A 23,221-nucleotide genomic window follows, 5' to 3' on the forward strand; every position below is an offset into this window, starting at 1 on the left:
GCAGCGGCGCCCTCGGGTGGACGCGATGAAGAACTGCGACATCATTCTCTTAACCTCTTCAGCAATTTTTTTCCTAAACAGGTTCTTTGGCGCGTCTTCCATCTTGAACTGGATGCTGAAACCTTTTTCTTTTTTTTCTTTTCTCCACCGCACACTTCTTCCTGTCAGTCTCTGGTCAGTTTAATACCTACTTCTTATCTAGTTGCAATGATCTACCCTCTGTCTTGTCCATAATCTTTATATGAGCACATTGCGATTTCATCCTGGCGAGCTTCATTATCATTCAGCTTTATTTTTTGTTATTTTTTTGTCAAAGTTATACCACCATGTTACTGATTTTTTAAATCTGATTGGTTAGAAGGTGTTAAAGCTGCTCAGGGAAGCTTTAAAGGTCCCGTATTTTATTATTTCTTTAAGTTGAAGTTTGCTACCTCAAACACACTTTATTTCACATAAATTCCAAATGCACTGTTTCGGCGTCTGTGTAAATGAGTTACCAATGAGCCACGCCCCAGCAAAGAAAAGCAAAGCATGCTGGGAATGGGAATCTTCCTATATGAGGTCACACCAGGGGGGGAATCTGCCTGGCTTGTTCAAGCCCTGGCAAATACAAAGAAATGGGAAAAGGACAAATAGAAGGAACTTTTTTCTCATTTTTTTGTTCTTTTTTTTTAATTGAAGTGATTCTAATATACACATTCTAAGACACTTATTTCTATAGAATAGGGAGATTTTTGTAAGGAGTCTCCAGTGTCGCAAGTATGACAAAGTTTTAAAAAAAATAACATGATTTGCTTTTATAGGAAAACAATACACTTTTTTTCATGTAACAGCAACTCCTTTTCACATTGCTCAGCACTACACACACACCCTGTCATTGATTATTCTGCTATAACAGCACACCCTGAAATGTTTTATTCCTCACTTCTACACTAGCAAGTCTTCTTCAACTTCTTCTCCACTTGAGACATTTTCTCCGATGTCTGATTAACAGATTCCTGATCAGTCGCTTATTTCACGGCTCAACCCAGTGATCCCGCTTTAATTACTCACCATAATAATAATACCGCCGTAAGCCTTGCTAATCTTCTGAACATGATCGAAAATAAAAGCCTTCGCGGTACCATCGAGAAATGCGCATCATTTAAGTTTAGCGCTGTATCGGTGCATGCTGCTTGAGAGAGAGTTCTGCAGCTGTGTTATGGAATACTCGAAAGTTGTTTTTATTATTTTTTTTTTTTTCCTGAATTCCTCCTGGAACCCTGCTTTCAATAAAATAGCCCAGCTGCCAGTCCAGGCCTAGAGGTTTAATGCACCTGATTCGACTCCAAAGCTAATTACCAAGGCATTCATGAGCTAAATTTAGCCTGTCATGCTGGGGCACACTGCAAATATTATACAACCCTCATCAGTGGTATAAAGAAAGTGAGATCCCTGTATCCTGCGCAGGATTCGCTTAGACTAATATGCCTTACACGTTCCGATTCTGCTCAAGGATCCAGATCAATGTCTTTCTTGCCTTCGAAGGAAAACGAACACAGCAATACTTCGTCACTGAACATGTAATGTAGGGCTGGGCGATTTTGCCTAAAAAAAAAATCTTCGATTTTTAAAGAAAAATTCGAGTTTCGATTCGATTTTTTTTCCAATGCACTTAAAAAATGGCTGCAGACATCAGATATAGTGTCAAAAGTGCAACTTTATTGCTATGATTGTCCTCAAGACAGAATCCCAAAACAAAAAGTAAATGAAGCTTTAACCCAGGTTTAAGCAAAAGTGCAACAGCTTCACAGTAGCTTGAATTTTCTGTTCAAGAAATCAGATAATTACAAATTTTGTAACATAAAATTACAACTAAAAAAATAAACTCTTCTCAGTTTAGTGTGAATATAAAAATAAAACAAGCCTGTGGTAGACATATAGCCTACTCAAAGAATGAACAAATGAAAACTTTTACCTATAACTACAAAACACGTGCTTTTTAGATCTCTGAAAACCAACAAGGACGAAACGCAGAAAAGTACGAAAAAACTATTGTGTCAAAAAACTCGAGTTTGCAAAATAAAAATCGTTGTAAACTACAAAATCGATAAATAGATTAAATCGATTTTTTACCCAGCCCTAATGTAATGTGAGCAGTCTTGTCTCATGCATGGTGATTATTAGGACAAATTCTATGCCCTGACAGAGGAGTTGGCACTTTTGGGTTCTTTTTAACATATTAACCTTCAGTGTTTTTTTTTTCTTTCATTAACTTAAAAATAGAAAGAAAAATTGGGCACCAGAGTGTTACGTGAAGTCGGTTTGACAGCCGCACCACAAGGTGTTATAATATTCATGAGAGCCCTTATACGGGGCCTGTGCGGGGATCAGTAAAACAGGAGGCTGTTAGAGTGCTTGTGACACGCATGGGAAGACCTTCCCGCTCGGACATAGCGTGGGTTTATTAATTAGAAACTCAAAAGAAACTAAGGAAAACAGAAAACTAAACACGAAACTCTGAAAAGTAAAAAATAAGGTTTTCCCGTTCTCTCTGGGCAAGTTGACCCTCTCTAAGGGCTTTTGTCTTACTTACAGTACAGTATGTGCTTTTTACTTTTAGCTTAGACTGAGCATAAAAGCCAATCGCACTGTGTGTTGCTCTCTCTGTCCCTAAGCCGCCAGCAAATGGTGTAAAATAGGGAGATTTTTGTAAGGAGTCTCCAGTGTCGCAAGTATGACAAAGTTTAAAAAAGAAAACATGATTTGCTTTTACAGGAAAATAATACACTTTGATACGCAAGATCAAAGACAAAGTATTTGCCTTTGTCTTTGATCTTGCGCTTTTGTCTTTGTCTTCTTCTTGGCCCTAAGACCATACCGGGTGCTACCTAATGTTCATAAAAATTAAGCAAGATTATGGGGGCCTTAAATAAACGTGGCATCAGGTGCAGTGCAGTGCGTTCACACTGATAACTCTTATGTGCATCTGAGTGACTGAACTGCCTGTTCAGAACTGTGCAAAGTGTCACCTTGAGGCTCTGCACCTCACAAGACCCGCCAACAAGGTCGAATCCCAACCATGCTACAGCCACTATGGTTGGGAGTCCAAGAGAGCAAAAGTGTCCGTACTGTCAGAAGTGTGGGAGGGGCATACTCTCTCTTTCTGCTTTCAATCACAGAGACACAAGCCACTAATAGGACTCTGTGTTCACATGCATGTATAAGAGGTCAGATAATGTTTTTCACCATGTCTTATGCCAATGGTTTTACACCTTTCCCACCAAAGTGAACCAGGTGCTAGTTCATGTCTGATGCTAGTGCCGGTTCAAAGCCGATTCAATTGCAAACCTCCTAAGAAGTTGGCTTTGTTCTTCCATGGGCTAGAGAGTCATGCCATCACATCACTGCATACATCCATGTACCTCTCGACTTCCCAAAGCAATGTTAGGAGCAATGCTAGCAACCAAAAAAAAACTACAAACTTCAACATGGCTTTGCGAGCAGATCTCTTGGCTTTGTCAGTCTACATTGGGATCAAACCATTATTACTAACTGGAAAGCATTTATGCTGCCTTTTGCAATTTTGGACCATTTTCTTTATCTTTTGTGGTAGATACAACAGTACACTACACTGGCGATCACCAAGTTTTAGTTGCTCGTGATTATCCCGTTAGCAGCCCCTCATGTAAATCGTTCTTGGTTAAAGTGTTGGAGACGCCATGGAACCATCAGAGGGCTGGTGCTTTGGGTCTCTGAAAACAAAGAACTGGTTTAAACTGGTTTGAAATTTACTCAGGCGAAGTTGAAAAATGGCTCCCACCTAGCACTGGAACTGCCTTGGTTGACAAAGGGGTACCTGTGGTGCAGCATGAGCATCAGTTTGAAAAGATGTGGTTGGCTGGTTTTGTGTGTCTGGTAGCTGATTGGTAGGGGACAGTGGGAATGGTGTGTGGGAACACTTAAATAATAGGGGCAAGGTGGGATAATGGGTGGCCATTTTGGGAGAAATTTGTGAAGAAGAAAAAAAAAGAGAAAAGCTTAGTGAGAAGCCTGTAAAGGAAGAGCTTTCTAATGTTAATATTGCATCTAAGTTCTCTTTTTCAGATAGTAACTATATACATTTTCTTCTTGCTTATGTTCCAGAACATAAGTAACTATGAATGGATAAAATAGATGTCATTCTGTAATAAATGAAAAATTGTAATCATTGGCAAATCACTTTTGTTACATTTGTTTATATCATGTCACATCATGTAAACTCACAGGAGGTAAATCAGTATCTATGTGAGTCTCTCAACAGTATCACTATCAGTTTTTTTAAACAAAAAACGAGAAGATTGAAGAACTTCCTTTTCTGGGTTCAAGTGCCTGTGAATAGACAATGTTCTATATACCATATTGCCAAAATGGTAACGTCGCATTCCATATAGAATTATCAGCATTTTTGCTCCTACAGCTTTATCTCTCTCTCCTTCTCACTCTCTGTGATGGTGGCGACAGGGACTTTATCAGATTCTCTGTGCTGAGCTCGTACTCCTCAATAAGCTGTCTATGAGCTCAGACTCACAATGATAGCACGTCTGGCTGAAACGCTGACTGAGATAAGAAAATAGCTCTTACAGAATAGTAACAAAAACACCTGTGTGTGAACATGACAAGAGGAATGAAAGAGCGATCGAATTTAAACAGATGAAGACGATGAAGAGGAATGTTAAATTTATTGTAGTTTAAAAAAAAATCTTAATCTTAGTTAAGGAAGTCTATTGTCATAAAACTATTGCAGATTACCTGGGCCACAATACTGGGTGACTTTGAGCCAGATTCATCCCTCCTGATGATTATAAAATGTGGCCAAGAATAAGTTTATGCCAGATCATATTTTTTTTTTCTCCGCTTTGCTCCACCTTACAGCCAGAAGGCCTTACTTATCTATACTTTATCTCCTTGTTAAAGCATATTTAAGTACAAAATCTAGACCTGCACTGGAATTTTGTGTTCATTCATTCTTGGCAAGCCATGTCTTCAAGGACCTTGAAATGCTCCTTACGAAGCCACTCCTTCGTTGCCCGGGCGGTGTGTTTGGGGTCATTGTAGTGCTGAATGACCCAGTCACGTTGATCTTAAATGCCCTTACTAATGGAAGGAGGTTTACACTCAAAATCTCATGATACATGGCCCCATTCATTCTTTCCTTTACACGGATCAGTTGTCCTGGTCCCTTTGGACAACTGATCCCCCCACCAACACCAAACATCAAAGCATGATGTTTTCACCCCCATGCTTTACAGTAGGTATATACTTGAAAATTTGCAATCCATCAAAACTGCACAGAGGTATCCCATATGATATAATATCGTACCGAGTGCTCCCTGGTAATTCCCATTATTAATACAACATACTGCAAATTTCTGGGCTGTAAACCTTTGGCAAAAGGCTGTCGAAGAACCGTAGGACGATTTTGATAATCAAGTGTCCATAAACTTTTGGCCCTATTTAACTACCGAATTTGAAGTGACAGCTGTTTGAGCAGTTCATGTTGTCTTTTATTTCTTAAATAGCATCTGATTTACTCTCATCAAACTTACTCACTCAAACACTAATGAACACTCTATCACTTCTGATTAATCTTCAAGCAATGGTCTTATGTACTGTAAAAGTTCAGCTAATGATGGTGAATATTTAAAAACGACAGCATAGAAACAAATTAAGGCTAGAATATAAACTTTCTATGACTTGCAAGTGTTACTATGATTGACAGGAATGAGTGTAAGCTCCACCCCCCACTCCCACCCAGAGAGCACACACCATTTGCTTTCTTGGACTTCCAGCCATGAATGACTGTGGGATTGTTCGCACTGTATGGTTTGGAAATCACAATTCCCAGAAATAAAAAGATAGCACAAAATTCAATTCTAACCCTTCCAATCATGGCCACCCACTTCAAAATCATAACCAAAGGGTTAAAGGAGGGAGGACGGAAATAAGGGGAAGGGGAGGTGAAGATGCACGTGCTGGTCTGGTTGGCAGTGCCCTGCTGGCATGAGGGCACAGGCTGGTGAGCGCTGGTGGCAGGCAGAGTGGCAGTTTTGAAGCATGCGTAGGTGGCGCTCCTGCACTCTCCTCATGACGGCGATCTCGTCCGCTGACGCGAGCTAAGACCGGCTCCCTCTCTGGGCGCGGCCACAGACGGGAGTCTCTCCTGGACGTCCGTCGACTGGGCAGCTTTCCCAGCTGTGATCGGGGGCCCTAACGCAGTCCTCGTTCACGTGCTGTCCTCTCGCGAAGATCCAAGAGCGGCATTCCGCTTTTAAAGGCTCAGGGGCGCGTCACATTGCCTCACTCCTGTGCCACTGTCTTTTTAGAACATCCACCGCGTAGCAAAAGGCCCAGCTTCCAAACAGTCAGACCCCGACCTACACCCCCCGATGTGTTTTCTAGCGCAGGGAGAATTCCGCGGCCCTACTCGTTCGCGCACCAGTAGAAGGAGAGGGCGCCTACCGAGCTTCGGACTGAGCGAGGAGCGATATTAATTTGGGCGCACGCCCATCCCAGGCAGTAGATACTGATAATGTTGTTGACCTGACATTTACTTGCAATGCACACACTATGTATTTGGAGGTTTCGGATCTCGCCTCAGGTCTGTGTGCGTGGAGACATTTTCCTCATGCATAGTGGGTGAGTTTCCTCCATGCAATCTGGTTTCCTCCCACAGTTTAAACATCAGCGGTGCTTCGCAATAGGATGGCACACTATCCAGTACCTTACCTTGTGCCCAAAAGTTCGCAGGGATATGCTCCAGGGCCCCCAAAACCAATGATAAAAGGAGGTCTTAGCCAGCCTTGTAAAGTGCTGGCTTTGATGACTAAAGTGTGATCCACAAAAAAAAATAAAAAATCTACCTATATATTTGGAGTCTTACATATTTTCAAAATCACTTAGTATGCTTTAAAACCACCTCATAGTGTAGCTCAGGAAAAACAATGAAAGAATATCATGCTGCAATACCCAAAGAGAGGACCAAGGTCTCCAAGATGTAGTCCTTGAAAAGCTAGGCTTACGAACAACTTCCTCTTACATTTCTAGTCTTAATCTCTTTAGCAACAGGGTTTAAAGGTGTTCAATATATTCACTTGGTGGAAGCCTTTATACAAAGCAACATCAAAGTGTAGAGCTCAACATATAAGAGTTAAACACCTTATGTGAGGGCTCAACAGTAATTTCCTGGGAGTTTCCGGAACTCAACCCCAAACCTTCCACCTTACCCTTTGGCTACCGCTGCCTGAATGTTTAAGTGAAAGAAAGGAAGGAAGGAAGGAAGGAAGGAAGGAAGGAAGGAAGGAAGGAAGGAAGGAAGGAGGAAGGGGGGAGGAAAGGAAGGAAGAAAATAAATAAATGGGAACCGGGTGTTTAGAGTGTTTAAGTAATGTGGTTTAAATATTATGTTGTTAAATGTTAAACTTAATAATTAATTTAAGGACCTGTTAGTACAGTTTGAATTGCGATATCCTATTACTTTACTGTTACTTACATCCAGATCTTTGACTCTGGGAGTGCAACAACTTCGGAAAGACAAAAGCACCTTAAACACTACGGTCTATGGCCAAGTTGCTCCTGAGACAGGAAATTTATATGCTAGTTTGTGTCTGTTTTAATGATGTTAACTAGCTCGCCATAATTACATCACCATAATAATTTATCTACTGTTTTTTTTTTTTTTTTACCAATATTAAGTATTTAGTTAACGTTCACTCGGCTTGCTCTTATACAAATACAAGTGCAAGTACAAATATTACAGGAAAGTTTATAACGCAATTATGTTGTTGTCCAATGTTTGCAAGTTAAGTAAAATTCCACCGGAACGACTTTAATATTTTTCTTTCTGTTTTAGGATGAAACCTGTTTTATAAGAACTGTGCAAAGTTTTAGCTACTTTCCATAGACAGTGTTAATAATAGTGTTAATAAGAAAGGCACTGTAGAGGCAATAAACAGTGTTTACATTGAAAAACAGTGGCTTGAAGTTTCTACTTCCTGCAAAACTACACCAAACAGGATACACAGCTAAGCTTCGACTTCATTAGGCTAAGAGAGAAAAAAAATCTATATATTCCGGATGCGTCATTTGACGAGACCATGAACATGGCAAGGCCATGAATGAGCTCTTTTAGCCTGAGGGTGTTTGGGCTCGAGCGGAGATTCCCTGGCAGATATAACTGAGTCGCTTTTTAGCTCTAGGACTCAAGCTCGGCCTCTGAGGAACAACTCGGCACACAGAGCAGCACTCATGCATCCCCCATCCAAGAAACCGAATAACAGAGAGAGACAGAGGGAAAGAAAGTTTGTCTATTTTGTCCATTAGCCTTTCGTCTCAGTGCTTAGCTTCTCGATTAATAATGCATCTGGGTTCAATAAGAGCTAGTGTGTGGAAAAAAAGAATGAGTAGGACTGATCCTGCAACAGCACAGCCATCCTTACAGAGTCAATCGATAATAAAATCCATATGAAAATGTAAAAATAAATGCTACAAATACAAATAGTAAACAAACCAATCATTGCTATTTATATTAGCATGTACCGCTCTTTGTTGTCATTAATGCTTTTGCATTTTGTTAATGCACCCTAGATTTTATTTAATTTTTTTCTGAATTATACTTCATTTGTTTGGTTTGTCATTGGTTAGGTTTTTCCAGATACCAGTTTTTGCATGTGGATTTTCTTTTTTATTCCACCATTTCCTCACACATTCCATCTTTTGTTCTCTGAAGTCCATTTTCCTATGTCTGGAATTTGTTTGTTTTTTAAAGTTTCCATTTTTTGCTTTGAGGATCCATTCCAGCACAACCTTTTAGTAGCCATTTTTATTTCCATTTACTTTTTTAGAAACCATTTTTAATTCCAGATTTCCGTATTTAGCCTGTGGAGTTTTTGTTATTGTTAGCTTTTTTCACTTTTGAATTATATTTTTCTTGGATAAAATTTTTGCTTTACTTTTTTTTATTATATTTAAATATATATAAAGTAAAATAAAAAGTTTAATATAAAATATTATATAAAAATCTATATAATATACTTTAAAAAATTACTTTTTATTAACTTGCTTGGTTGGTTCATTTTCATATACCAGATTCTGTTGCTTTAATTTATTATTATTATTATTATTATTATTACTAATTTTTTAATCTACTGTATTAATTTCCTTCTACATTTTATTTTTTCACCTGGATTCTATTTTCTGATTCTGGAATTTTTCTTAATTTCTTGCTTGCTTGCAGATTTAATTCTTTACCTTAGGAGATTTTGTTTTTCTATATTTAATGTCCTTAAATTGAAATAAAACATGATTTGCTTAAATTTCTTTTGGATCTAATTGATATTCCTCTAAATTTTAATTTTTTACTTTTGGATTGTATTAATTCATAATTAATTTTGGCTTCGGATTCCATCTTTACTGCTACATCCCATGTTTTGCCTCTTTTTTTTCCTTCGGTAAAATTGTTAATTCTGGAGATTGTTTTTTCCATTTTAAGATTTCTTTTTTTTTTTCTTTTGGGATCCATTAAGATCCAGTGCAATTATATTCCAATTTTTGCATTCTGATATATGTTATTTGTTCTCTGAATCTTTGTTCTTCTTGTTCTTGTGGATTTGCTGTTTGCTTCTTTTTTTTTATTATTATTGTACCTTTTTTATTATTATTTTGCTTTTGGATTTTTTTTGCTTTTTAGATTCCATTTTTTCCTCCTACTGAATATTTTACATTTTTCTATTTTTCCAGATTTACTTATTTGGTTCTGGGTTTTTGTCTAGATTTCACTATTTGTATTGTCCTTTGGATTTGTTCTAGATTTCTGTTTTCACAGATTCTCACAGATTCAGATTCAGATCTTTTGCTCACCCTACATAGGGCATGTCCTAAACATTAAACACAAACTGTAACCATATACATAGTGGATTTCCCAGACTTCTGTTCTACTGCCCTACCTCACCCTGTCCAACTGACTCTCAGTAGTTGATGATGTGTACGCTTCTCTCAGAAGGGCTTACTGATATTATTTTTGGGATATTCATACTGCACCCTAATATTCACAATCTTCGTAATGATTGATGTGAGTTCTTTTTAACGCAAACTAAGAATGAAACAGATAAAACATGGCTGAATGTCAGAGCCTTGACTCGATGAAAATATGCCAACCTGAAACCAAAGAGAAAATGGCAGAGCGGAAGCTGAATAAATAATAGCCTCAAAAACAGGACAGAACTCAGAGCGATCTTACTCACTACAAGAACAAGTCATCATTCAGACAAATTAACTACTCGCCGCAGCGACATCTCAAACATTTCATATTCTATCTGACGGCATGCTGAAAGAAAAGTTTGAGGCAAAATAATAAGTAGAAATGACTATCTGTACTGACAGGCCATAATTCACGAAAATATAACAAATATATTTGCCTCATGAAAGCAGGGTCTGCTTTAGAAGAATCTATAACCAATTTGTATGCTCAGTGTGCGTGTGTGCGTGTGTGTGTGTGTGTGTGTGTGTGTGTGTGTGCCTGTTTAATCCTGTCCAAAGATATGAGCAATTATCAGAACAGCACAAGCAGGAGGATAAGGAGTTGCTGAAGGATTAAGCCTGATAATCCCAAGAAGGGACTGCGGCCTCACACGCTCTCCAACTCCGGCTTCAAACTTGGATACACAGAAACCTAACAGACACACACTCGCACAAGGTCATCCACAAACACACTTTCTACACCCATATCAATAAGGCAGAGACTATTATAGCTCTATAGGGATAAAAGAATTATAACTGTTTTATAGGAATACAGCTATATGGAAAAAAAAAAAAAAAAAAAAATACAGCGAGGAAAGTTTTCAGAACTTTTCAAGTTTTCCATATTTTTTTATATTTTACACTAATCCTAAAATTGTTTTAAATCCCCTTTTTCCATCATTCTACACACTAAACTCCTTAATAACAAAGTAAGAACATGTGTTTGGAGCGTTGGCATGAGTATTCAGACACTTGCAGTTGAACCCTGGTGCATCCTACAGTGGTCCTTGAGATGCTTCTGAAACTTGACTGGAGTCCCAGTGCCCGTGCCTAATTTAATTAATTAGACGTAATTAAAAAAGGCACACACCTGTCTATATAAGGTCTCAGAGTAGATGGTGTTTGTCAGTGACAACAAATCCATGAGCTTGAGAGAGAGAAAGAGAGAGAGAGACAGCATTTTGTTAAGACACAGCTCTGAGGAAGGATAGAAGAAACTTTCTGGAGCATCGAAAGCACCTGAGAGCACAATGGCCTCCATTATTCTCAAACAGAAGAGATTTGGAACAAACAACAGTCTTCCCTGATCTGGCCATCCAAACTGAGTAATTGGGGACGAAGAGCCTTGGACAGAGAGGTAACCAAGAACCAAAAGGTCGCTATAAATTAGATCCCTTGTGGAGATGGGAGAGACGACCATCACTGCAGCACTCCACCAATCAGGTCTCCATGGTAGAGCCGCCAGACAGAAACCCTTCCTCACTAAAAGGCACATGATCTCTGCCTGGGAGTTTGCCAAAATGCATCAAAAGGACTTTTATTAAAACCATCCCTACAGTCGAAACACGGTGGTGGCAGCATCGTACTGCGGGGATGTTTTTCTGAGACTGGGACTGGGGACCAGAATAGTAGAAGTAGAAGTAAAAAAAAAAAAGTCAGAAAAACCGATGCAAAAAGTGAAAACCTTATCAAAAGTGCTCAGGATGTCAGGTTGAGGTGACAGTTTACATCTCAATAAGATGACCACTCATACATAACACCAAGAAAACGCAGGAGTGGCTTTAGAACAAGCGGTCCTGCCAGAGTCCAGACCTGAACCCAACGGAGCAGAGGTTCAACATGGGAACACTGGTTGAGCTTAAACGATTGTGCCAAAAAGTAAAGAAGAAATTTCCCCCAAAAAAAGGTGTGCCAAGCTTGTAGCATTGTTACCAAGCAGACGTTGCTGCTAAAGGTGCTGGAAGACTGAATAAATGTAAATGGGGTATTTCAATCTTTATTTCTTCAGAGATTAATGAAACACTCCGAACACATGTTTCAACTTTGTCATTATGTAGAATTATGAGACTAAAACAGATTTGAAATCATTTTAAGATGAGTGTAATACATAACAAAATGTGGAAAATTTGAAAGGGTCTGAAAACGTTGTCAGGATGAATAAATTTATAAAACTAAACTGTTAAATAAATAGCATAAATATTGGTTTAATAATATTTCACAATTTCCTGCAGTAATTAAGCGTCATAATAAATACACTCCACGGACCAAAGCATTCAACCAAACCTGTTGTTGTTGGTCTTTCGGCTGCTCCCGGCAAGGGGTCGCCACATATCCAGTCCGCACTACAACTTGGCACAGCTGAATGCCCTTCCTGACGCAACCCTCCCATTTTATCCGGTCTTGGGACCGACACTGCATCCAGTGGCTGGGGTTTGGGCACTGGCTGGGAATCGAACCCGGGTCTTCCACATGGCAGGCGAAACACCTACCACTGAGCCACCAGTGCCCTCCTATTCAACCAAAGGCAACCTTGATGTTTCAGCATACCAAGATATCTTGGACAATGCTATGCTTCCAACCTTGTGGCAACAGTTTGAGGAAGATCCTTTTCTATTCCAACATGACTGAGCCCCAGTGCACAAAGCAAGGACGATAAAGACATGTTTTGATGAGTTCGGTGTGTAAGAACTTGACTGGCCCTAACACAGAGCCCTGACGTTAACCTCATCAAGCACCTTTGGTATGAACTGGAATGAAGATTGTGAGCCAGGCCTTCTCCTCCAACATCAGTGCCTGACCTCGTAAATGCTCCACGGAATGATTGGCCACGAATTCCCACAGAAACACTGCAAAATCTTGTCGACATCCTTCCAAGAAGAGTGGAAGCTGTTATAGTTACGAAAGGCGGACCAACTCCATATAGAAGTATTTATATTCGGATGTACATAAAGTGCATATAGGCATAACTTTAAATATACCGTGCCATCCGAAATTATTGGCACCTTTCGGTAAAAAAAAGAAAGCAATAATAGCTATAATATTTTAGATAATAGTATTTTCTCCTAAATAAGTATATAACAAAATTATTGACATCCTTATGAAATATTCTAATTGAATGCACACGTTTTCCCAAGATCCTCAGGACAGATTCCTGACTCATGACATGATCTCAAAGGGGCGTTTTTGTTTTGTTTTTTTAACTGGAAATACTTACACGTGAAAACAATTTGCGTGTGTGTGTGTGTGTGTGTGTTCTGTTATATCTATTAGTCTACAATTTGCCATTCTTTGTCTAATGAGTCTTAATTTGACATAAATATAAAATGTATTCATATGTAAAAAAAAAAAAATGTACATTTAATTTCTAAACCACGACAATAAGACACCTACTCAGTTTAAGCGTTGAATATCAAAGGAATTAAACATCCTTTTTATTCGGGGGGAAAAAAAAACACTGGAAAATTGTCTCTAAAAAGACTGCGTCAGTGATCTGAAGTCCAGACTTCACATTCATAACCACTAACACACCCTCCACACCCAGTGTGAGTCAGAAAGGGGGAAAAAAAATAAGGTTTAGAATGTGAGCGATGCGCTCTGTCTCCCTCTGCTGATGTGTTGGAGGAGAAATTCTGCTCAGCGCACGCGAACGTTCCTAAAACCAGGCAGGCGGGAAGTACGATCCCGGCTCTGGCGTACAGAGAAAGCTTTCTTCCAACCTTGATGGTGTCCAAGCACTAGTGAAATGCTGGGATAAGTGCAGTAGTGTAGCAGGGGATTATAGAGAGAGTTTTTATTTTTAAATGTATTCTGCGCAATCAAAAGTCCTGGTTTGACTTGAACACCACTCATATATTATAATTCACAGGGTGGCAAATCAATAATAAATGTGGTGGTGAAAAACCAAAACTTATTGCAGTATGATCCGTATAATCCTGAATTATGGTAACACACAGTATGTAATATGGTTTTCACTACGGAGATGTTTACGAGGTTTGGGGAATAAGTCTGCAGTGTCAGCAGTGTGAGAGAGGCACATGACCCTGATGTTTTCAAGAAAGTCCCTGCTTACTACTTTGCAGTTTTGTAAGTTTGGATAAAGTTATTCCAAAGGTACGGATTTAATTTGTGGAGGATCAGTTTGGAAATTTAAAACATGCTCTAAGATTTATGATAAAGCAAAAAAGAAGCCAGTTATCATAGGACAACCTGAAAGTAGCTAATTAAGATCCTGAACTAAAACACGTGACCCCAAATTCCAATTCAAGAATAAAGATGCCTAAAAAAGAATAATGGATTTCCTTGATGTTGCCATTCCCCTGTACCCTTATAGGTGGCGCACTCTAAACTATTCACACATTTTGGCAGGCAGATCAGCGTCCAAATTATTGGACAAATGATTCAAAGCAAATTATTTTTCTATTTTGTTTGGAATTATAAGAAAATAAAAAAACATTGAAATGTGAAATGTGATGTCACTGATGCCGCTGTCTCCTCTACAATCTGTGTAGGCTTTCGGCGTGTGCTGGTCGCACAGTCTCAACCGCACGGCTATAGCTGAAAGGGTCGATCTTGTCTCCAAAATAGACATAAATTATTTGTCACATGTACTGTACAGAATTTTTTTTTCTTCACATATCCCAGTTAAAAGGCCAGGGTCAGCCGGGATACAGCGCCTGGAGCAGATGGGGTTAAGGGTCTTCCTCAAGGGCTTAAAACCACCAACCTTCCAGGCAAAATCACCACTGCTGACTGAGCCACTACTGCCACTTTCCCTGCTCATCTTAATTTCCAGATTACAACCCACTTTAGTCCACAGCACCACCTAGAGTATCAAAGTATGTAGATAGTGACATAGTGAATAGTGGGGCTTGGAAAAGGTGGTACTGTGGCATAGTGATTAGCACTGTCACCTTGTACCTCCAGGTTCTGGGTTCGATTCCCACCTCGTCCCTGTGTGCATGGAGTTCCTCCCACATGCAAATGAGGCTATTTGGCGTTCCCAAATTGCCTGTAGTGTGTGTGCACTGTGATGGATTGGTACCCCGTCTCGTGCCCTAACTCTCCTGGGATAGGCTCCAGGCCCCCCAGGCCCCCCACGACCCTATATACAGGATATAGCAGTAAAGAAAATGGAAAGGCGGTGACTCAGGCACAGAACATACTTATTTCTCTTTATGACTCCAGAGTATGACTCTGTTTCCTGTCTGTTTTCATTCTGTCCTCATTTTTAAAATGTTACAAGTTCAAACATCAATAACATTCTTTTCAATAAAGTATTCAATAAGGATCTGAGCAAAAACCCCGCAGTGACACTTCTGGTCACAGCGTCTGGTGTGTGTATGTGAGTTTGTGTGCATTTCGTGCGCGCCTTTTTAGATAATGATAAAGGGAAGAGGATACGGCACTCACCCATAGAGTCTACGGCCAGCAGCGCAATCAACAGCAGGGCCAGCATGGTGATCCCAGAAAGGAGTGTGTGTGTGTGTGTGTGTGTAACAGCGGGGAAGCTTCTTTAATCACGGCACTGCGGGAGAAAACACACAGACACAGACAGGCTGATTAACTTCGACAGGAGAAGGAGTGTGTGGGTAGTACGTGTGTGTGTCTGTGTGTGTGTGTATATGTGTGTGTGTGTGTATATATATGTGTGGTAAGTAAGTAGGGGACCAGGTCTGAACATCATCAGCCAATAAGGTGAAGTTTGTCAAAAACAGGAAACAGGAATTAGAGAGTCGAAGGGGTAAAAGTTTTTCAGACAATACAGATGTACAGACAATAAATCGGCGCGTCCTTACAATGATTGATTAGAATGTCTTCAGGCTTGGCTTTGATAACTGTAAATACAGTGAAAAGTAATAAAGAGATGGAAAGTGATATTTGATATAAACAGAGGGTGTGTGTGTGTGTGTGTGTGTGCTCTTCTGATGATGTCATCTGGGGCTCGTCTTTAAAATAACCACACAATCTACAGTAGCTCACACGTAACCTCAACCGCTAGTGGAGAAAAAATAGAAACTGATGTCATCCTTTAATTACACAGCACTTTTGTTTCCTGCCAGAAATAACCATGAGGCTGAGTTAAATGAGCAACCGTGTTCCTGAAACAGCTCTGCAGATCTACTACAGATCTGTCTATTGTTCCTACACACACCTCAGCGTCTATAAAAAAAAAAGAAAAAGAAAAAAAAAAAACTCACAGATCCAAAGAAAAAGAGCTGAATTGGTAGGTTTCAAGTTTTCAGGATAACACCCACTGAGTCAGACTTAAAGCTTCACATCAGGTTGCAGACGAAGGCTTTGATCACAGCAGCCAAATCCTGAGCACAGCGAAAGAGAGGCTAGCTCCCTCCATCAACAAAATCTCTCTACCTTACCTAATGTACAGGGAGAAAAAAAGTGAAATCTCACTCAAAGAGTAAGCACTGGTCTTGGTCAGGAGGTCTTGATTAATTTTCTAACAGTACGGCTCAAAGAATAACGGAAGCGATAATATATGATTCATATTCATGCGTTCATTCCGATCCTGTTTTAACAGTAATAGTTAATTAATAAGGATGCTTAACTGCTCTATGTGCTAAAGCCCTAATCGGATTAGATTCATTTATCAAAAGGACTCCAGGAAGAAATAAAATATCTTCTAGCACTATGGAATTGGGTTAATACCTGTCCAATGCTTTATTAAAAGACAGAAGGACTGGGACTAAACAGCTGTGAAACTTGCTAATTAGACTCATCAGGGGGAAAAAAAAGCTTACATTTGCTAGAGGGGACAAAGATTGGACTTTCTATCAATAGGAAATGTGGTCTGTTGCTCAGGTCTAGGCTCAGCATCACTATGTGCATCACATCAATGTTTTTATGGTGGCACAGAAACATTCCAGGACTCAAATTGTAAAAGAGTGGTTCTGGGAGCATGAGGATGAAGTGTGTGGGCCAAGGGAATATAAACCCTATGTATCACACTAGCTTTCATTTTAAGCCATTTTGAGATTCAAGCTCAGAATAGCTCATTAGTAGAGGCTTTTTTAAAACCGAATATGTGGAAAGAAGAATCAGGTACAGAGAATTTTTCGAGATTTACAGAATGCCCACCGCCTGCATGGTTTGTTCTTCTCTCCTTTTGGTTTTATATAGTAAAGGTTTAAAACTGTAAAAACTCAAAGCTACATTGACCCCTGTCAATTAATTACACTAACTGCCGATCGCAAGCTCCGCCGGTCACGACTATTAAGTTCCGCCAGCCATTAAAAAATATACGTTGGCGGAGGGAAAAAAATATATAAAAAATTAAAAATATTATAACTGGTTCAGATCAGAAAAACTTCATTCAGATTCTTTTCTAGTGTTCTGTTAATATTCAGGCTAGTCATTATAAGGTCCTGAACAAACCATAACATTTAAACCAAACCTATCCTCTTACCAATGACAATCAAAATTACATGCCATATCTGACTTGAAATAAAGTATGACATAAGAAGGTTAGAGGATCTGCAGAGTTTAATCATGCAGGTTGTCTGCGTTGCATAAAAAGTTCGTCAGCGTCGCACAGATACACGGCTTTACGACACGACTAATAACGGTTAAAATTCACATAAGGCAGATCCTCTCTACAACGACTGTCCTTAAGCTCTAACCGCAATGCAATAAATCAGCATGCACAAAAAAAAAAATCTTGATTGTAATTGCCAAGCTGTCCATGGTGTTAAATCTCTCTCTCTCTCTCTCTCTCTGAGTCGCAAAGTCCTTTCTCCATATGTCCTACACTGACACTACACTAAACTAAACCCACGATCCTCTGAGAGAAAGGCTGAGCTAATTAAATTGGCTGAGTGAGTAACATTGTGTGTGTGTGTGTGTGTGTGTGTGTGTGTGTGTGTGTGTGTGTGTGTGTGTGTGTGTGTGTGTGTCCCCTGCCAGTTTTAAGACTTCGTCTAGACCTTGTCTGGCATATAAAACTGTTCCAGTAAGTTGCAGTGCAATGTAAGCAATATGTCACTTATACCAGCCGATCGATAGCAGATATTTATGTTTTGAAACTTTAATATTGGCTATGTGAAATGATATAAAAGCCTAAAAATTTTGAAATTAACTTCCAGACTTAGTTTCGCAACCCACTGGATTTTACTTCCTTTGTCTACTTCCTGTTCAGCACGTTCAAACTCCACAGGGAAATGAAAACCAGATCTCCTGTAGGATTTCACTATCTACAGAAACACAACCTTAAATTCCTGAAGTTCATTAAATGACAATATTATGGACAATTTGATCGCATTGTCTAGTTAGGTGAAAAGCCAGGGTATACCACAGTTTAGTGGTATTTCAGCAGTTTTGGTAATAAGTCAAACAATGCAGAATAAATAATGAAGAATAACTAGCTCAATACGTTGTTATTTAACAAAGAAAATGTGAAGTAATGTTAATGATAATTTGAACGTTTGGCTAAGGAGATATTGATATAACTGGTGTTCTATGGAGTTTACAAAGCGTCAGCACTTTGGAATAAAGAAGTTTTCCGCCTCATGAAAGTCTGTAAGTCATGTTTCCCGTTTTCTCAGTTACATTCACAAGCTATGATTTCCAGCTTATGAACTTTAAGGAAGATAGAAAAATGAAAGGAAAGGAAAAAAAGCTGCTGTAATGTTCATGATAACAGGAAGTAGGTTTTCTGTCAATGTTCCACAAAGTCAAATATAACTATAAATGGAGATGGAAAGTATTATGTGTCATTAATTACATTGTATAGAAGGTAAAGTGCTGTGACATTTCGAAATGTGCGATTAGTCCATCTATTTACGGATGACAATCTACACCGTCACAGATTGTTTTCCTATAACACTTTAACAATGTACTTAATCCTAATAAATTAATACTAATGCTGTTTACATTTTAAAAAATCAAATAAACAAACAAACAAACTACAAATTTCAAGTCTAACTGGGATGAACTTGTGATGAAATCTTACGTGAATTAAGGCATAACATAGACTGGGATTCACGGAAGAATTTACGTAAAGTCCTTAGTTGCACTAAAACATCTGAATGGTGCAAAAGTGGTCCATACGTCCATGAATGATGATCCCAGCCGAGGTTGCTCGAAGCCCACTGCAGTCATTCCCATGAACACTCAGTGAGTGAAACACCTGATCCTTGAAAAAAATTAACGAATAACTTGTCGCCAACTTACAAGAGACGCATCTGTCTGTGGAGGCTGTACACACAATCATTCACCAACCCCACTTGAACATTACAGGAATTTAGGTGGGAATTATATCCCATCCCAGCCATATCCCTTGCTTAGTCCTGACCTCATTCCAGGTCATTTCTACATGTTTGGGACACAAAAGGAGTTCCTGGGAGGCCAGCGTTTCAGACGATAAGCAGGCTCATGACTCCAGAGTACTGAAAAATCTTTTTACCTTGATGGTATCCATGCACTAGGTTAAGTGCATTAGTGTAAGAGGAGATTATATAGAGAAATAAAGTTAGTTTTTAAGGTCTTTGAGAACAGAATACATTTTCTACTGCTTTCTCATAGATTTATTTATTATTTTTTTGCTTATTTATGACATTTCCCTAAACTGACTAGAGGAACAATTCTGTAAAGACTGTGCTTAACTAATCAATGCTTTGCACAATATGATTCTAACATCCTAGTTAGTACTCCCAGTTTGGTACTCCCACTTTGTCTTGAACTCCCTTTGTACTCACAATACCAGTGAAAAGTTCGGACACACCTTCCAATTCCACTATCTTGTGTCTGGAATGCTCAGGATACTCTCACTCAATTATCGTCTATCCACTTTATCCTTTGTATAGGGTCATTGGGGGGGCTGGAGGCTATCCCAGGAGACTTAGGTCACAAGGCAGGGTACACCCTGGGTGGAGTGTCAATAAATCCAAACACTCACACACTCATTCACACACTATGGGCAATTTGGGAACGTCAATTAACCTTAAACTAAGACTGTGGGAGGAAACCAAACAAACCAAACACGGGAAGAACATGAAAACTCCATGCACGCAGACGCCGAGGCGGGAATCAAACCAGACCGTGCTAACCACTCAGCCATCGTGCTGCACCTCAGGATATCCCTTTTGTCCAAATTTAATCTTAATCAGGACAGAACTACAAAAAAAAATGGATAGTAATTGGATAGTAAAAAAAAAAAAAAATGTGTTTGGGCAAGGCTGAAAAAAAAAAAACAGATGGCAAAGTATCCATCTCCATGATGAAATGATGAACTGACTTCATTTTTATGCTGATGTATTCCTGCACGAGTTCTTCTAGTCTTGGCAGAGCTACTGTGTATCTCCAAACTCTTAGGAGTGGCCCACAAAATCCCCTTAAACATCTTCAGCTGGTCAGCAGGGCTCAGGGTAACATAACCACAAATATAAATGTCTAAGAATAAAGACAGTACAGATATAAATATAAAGTGTGTGTGACTTTCTCATGACGAAACTGTTTCATTCTTTCTTTCCAATCCGCTTTTCCAGCTGTTGTATGCAGCTGTTTGTGCTAATCACAGCCGCATAAAGCAACAGATCAAACGCGTTCTGGCGCCTCCGTGTTTACAAACATTCAAAAGAAAAGAAGTAACAATGTAACAAATATGTATCAAACATTTAGAAAGTCGTTCGCTTACCGCAGCGCGAGCCCAGTCTGGCATTAAGGGCTGGATAAACACCAGACTTCACCTCAGCTAGCTCTGACTTGGTTCATTCCTTGTTTTTCAGTCCAGGCGGCATTTCAGGCTTTAAACCATTTAAACCGGGTCGTCTCTGAGTTTAAGCTTAATATCTGCTTTATTATTTAAAAAAAGAAAAAGAAAACAGTATAAACCGCTCCCAGTTCATTCGCTCGCTTTGTCAGGCACAATGAAACGGGATCCGAAGCAGGGTTGCCAGATTTAGGCAAATGTTGCCAGATTGGACTTTTACCCACTCCTGGTTATACATACGGGTTATTTTTTGTTTGTTTGTTTGTGTTTGTTTGTTTTTTTAAATCTGTTTATGTAATGGATTGAATTTAAAACAAAGTGTTCTTTGTTCCTTTTTTATGTTATGTATTATACTGCATACACGGTAGTGATGCGCGGGTCGTCGGGTAACCCGCGGGTCGGGTTGGGGCGGGTAAAGAAATTGTCACTTTATTTGTGGGGCGGGTTGGGGCGGGTCATTAAAAACAGATTTAAGTAAAAAATCCATGTATGTTGCGTGCAATTCCCTATAGCCTATATTAAATATTTGGGAATATCTATTTTAATATTTTATTAAGTTCTTTGATAAGGTTTCGTGACAAGTCACGAAAGCGCCAAGCAGCTACCGCTGCTAGTCACAACAAAAACAAAGAAATAAAAGTGAAGATGGAAGACAAAAGGCGTGGGAGAAATTGAGTTCGGGAATTTACATCATTAAAAGAAAAAAAGGTCAGGCTGCTATGTAAATCTAATGTTTTAGCATTCTTTTTTTTGCACAGCGAACGTGAAAACGCTAAATGAACATTTCAGTGAAATGAAAAATGGTTATTTAGCATAGGCTGTAAACTGTAGGCCTGCCATATACAAATCTAAAAAAAAAAATGTTTAGCCTAAATTACAAACGCTGCTTTGTAAATGTTTAAAATGTGTATCATTATCTTGTTATTAAAATGACCAAATTTATCGTTCATATTCATGATCATATGTCGTTGCCAGTTTACAGGGCGATGTTTCCAAGCACTTTCAGGCTGAAATAAAGACTGTTTTCATTTGAATTACAATGCCTAGTATGTCTATTTGATGGTCGCGGGTGCGGGGCGGGTTGTAAAAATAGATACAGTGGTGCGGGGCGAGCTGGGGCGGCCAAATAATTTCACAAAAGCGGGACTCGCAGGTTGGAACAATACCTGACTCGCGCATCACTAATACACGGTGCACCTTTAGGTTCTGGGTTCGATTTCCGCCCCGAGGTCTGTGTGTGTGTATGTGGAGTTTACACGTTCCCCCTGTGCTTGGTGTGTTTCCTCCCACACTCCACAGACATGCAGATAAGGCTATGAGTGTGTGTATGTGTGTGTGCCCTGTGATGGACACCCCCGCCCGGGGTATACCCCATCTCATGCCCTAGTCTCCTAGGATAGGCTGCAGGCCCCCCACGGGGCTCTTTACAGGACAAAGTGGTATAGACTAAGATTGAGAGTGAGTGAGAAATCATTTTAAATCCCTTAATTTGGCTTATTAAAAAGGAAAATGATAATTGACGTTTCCAAATTGCCCGTAGTGTATGAATCTAGTGTTAGGTCTAGTTGTTTTGAATCCTCTATTGTTAATCTCAAAGCCATCTCAGGTCTAAGAGAAAAAATATAAAATTTCACTCTTTTACGCACTCATTCTTTATAGCGATTATTACATACAGGGTCACTGGAGGCCTGGAGCCTATCTCAAGAGACTCTGGTCTGGTCTGGGTGCCAATCATCCACAGAGCACACACATTTACACACTAACTCACAAACACTACGGGTAATTTTGAAACACCAATTAACCTAAACATTAACACCTAAACTTACTAAGTAAGAGGAGAGACCCATAGACATGATCTGAACTATCAACCCTAAAGGTGCGAGGACACAGTGCTAACCACTACACCACCGTGTCTCCTATAAAATTTCACATAAGGACAAATAACACTTACTTCAGACTTTACACTAGGTATGTTTGTTTTAAAAATTTATTGATTTCGAAAACTTCCTGGAAAACCATTATAACCTTTTAATTATTCATTTCCTACCCCCAGGGGCGAGTCATGCTCTACAGCTATACACTGTATGACCAAAAGATTACGGACACCTGGCAATCACACCCATATGAGGTCCTTAGTTGTTTTCTGTACAATAAAGGCTTTTTTTTCTCACACTCTTGCCACAAATTGGAAAACACACAACTGGAATGTGAATGTCCTATCACAGGATATATACTAACCTCTTTCAGTATGATAAAGCCCCTGTGTACAAAAGCAAGGTCAATGAAACCTTGGTTTGCCAAAAATTGAAGTGGCCTGCACAGAGCCGTGACCTCAACCCAGCTGAACAGCTCTGGGATAAACTGGAAGACTAAAAGTCCCTGTTTTTGCCAGACAGACAGGTATTTAACCCATTGTACTCGTGTGGTTGAATAAGCAAGAAGCCATAGCCCGAAATCTAGTGCTGT

The 23,221-nt window shown here is 39.4% G+C and overlaps 1 protein-coding gene across 1 annotated transcript in view; it reads right to left on the bottom strand.

Moving 5' to 3' along the window:
• cd276 (CD276 molecule) overlaps window positions 1-20,934 on the bottom strand; it is a 117,393-nt gene extending 96,459 nt beyond the window's left edge. Inside the window, exons 1-2 of the mRNA XM_053501093.1 lie at window positions 20,681-20,934; window positions 15,445-15,559 (exon numbers count right to left, since the gene is read on the bottom strand). Coding sequence (XP_053357068.1) covers window positions 15,445-15,490 — 46 coding nt within the window. The 5' untranslated portion in view covers window positions 15,491-15,559; window positions 20,681-20,934. The remainder of the gene's footprint in view (window positions 1-15,444; window positions 15,560-20,680) is intronic.
• Window positions 20,935-23,221: the final 2,287 nt, after the last annotated feature.

The sequence above is a fragment of the Clarias gariepinus genome, chromosome 7 (genome assembly GCF_024256425.1).
Source record: "Clarias gariepinus isolate MV-2021 ecotype Netherlands chromosome 7, CGAR_prim_01v2, whole genome shotgun sequence".
Taxonomy (NCBI): domain Eukaryota; kingdom Metazoa; phylum Chordata; class Actinopteri; order Siluriformes; family Clariidae; genus Clarias; species Clarias gariepinus.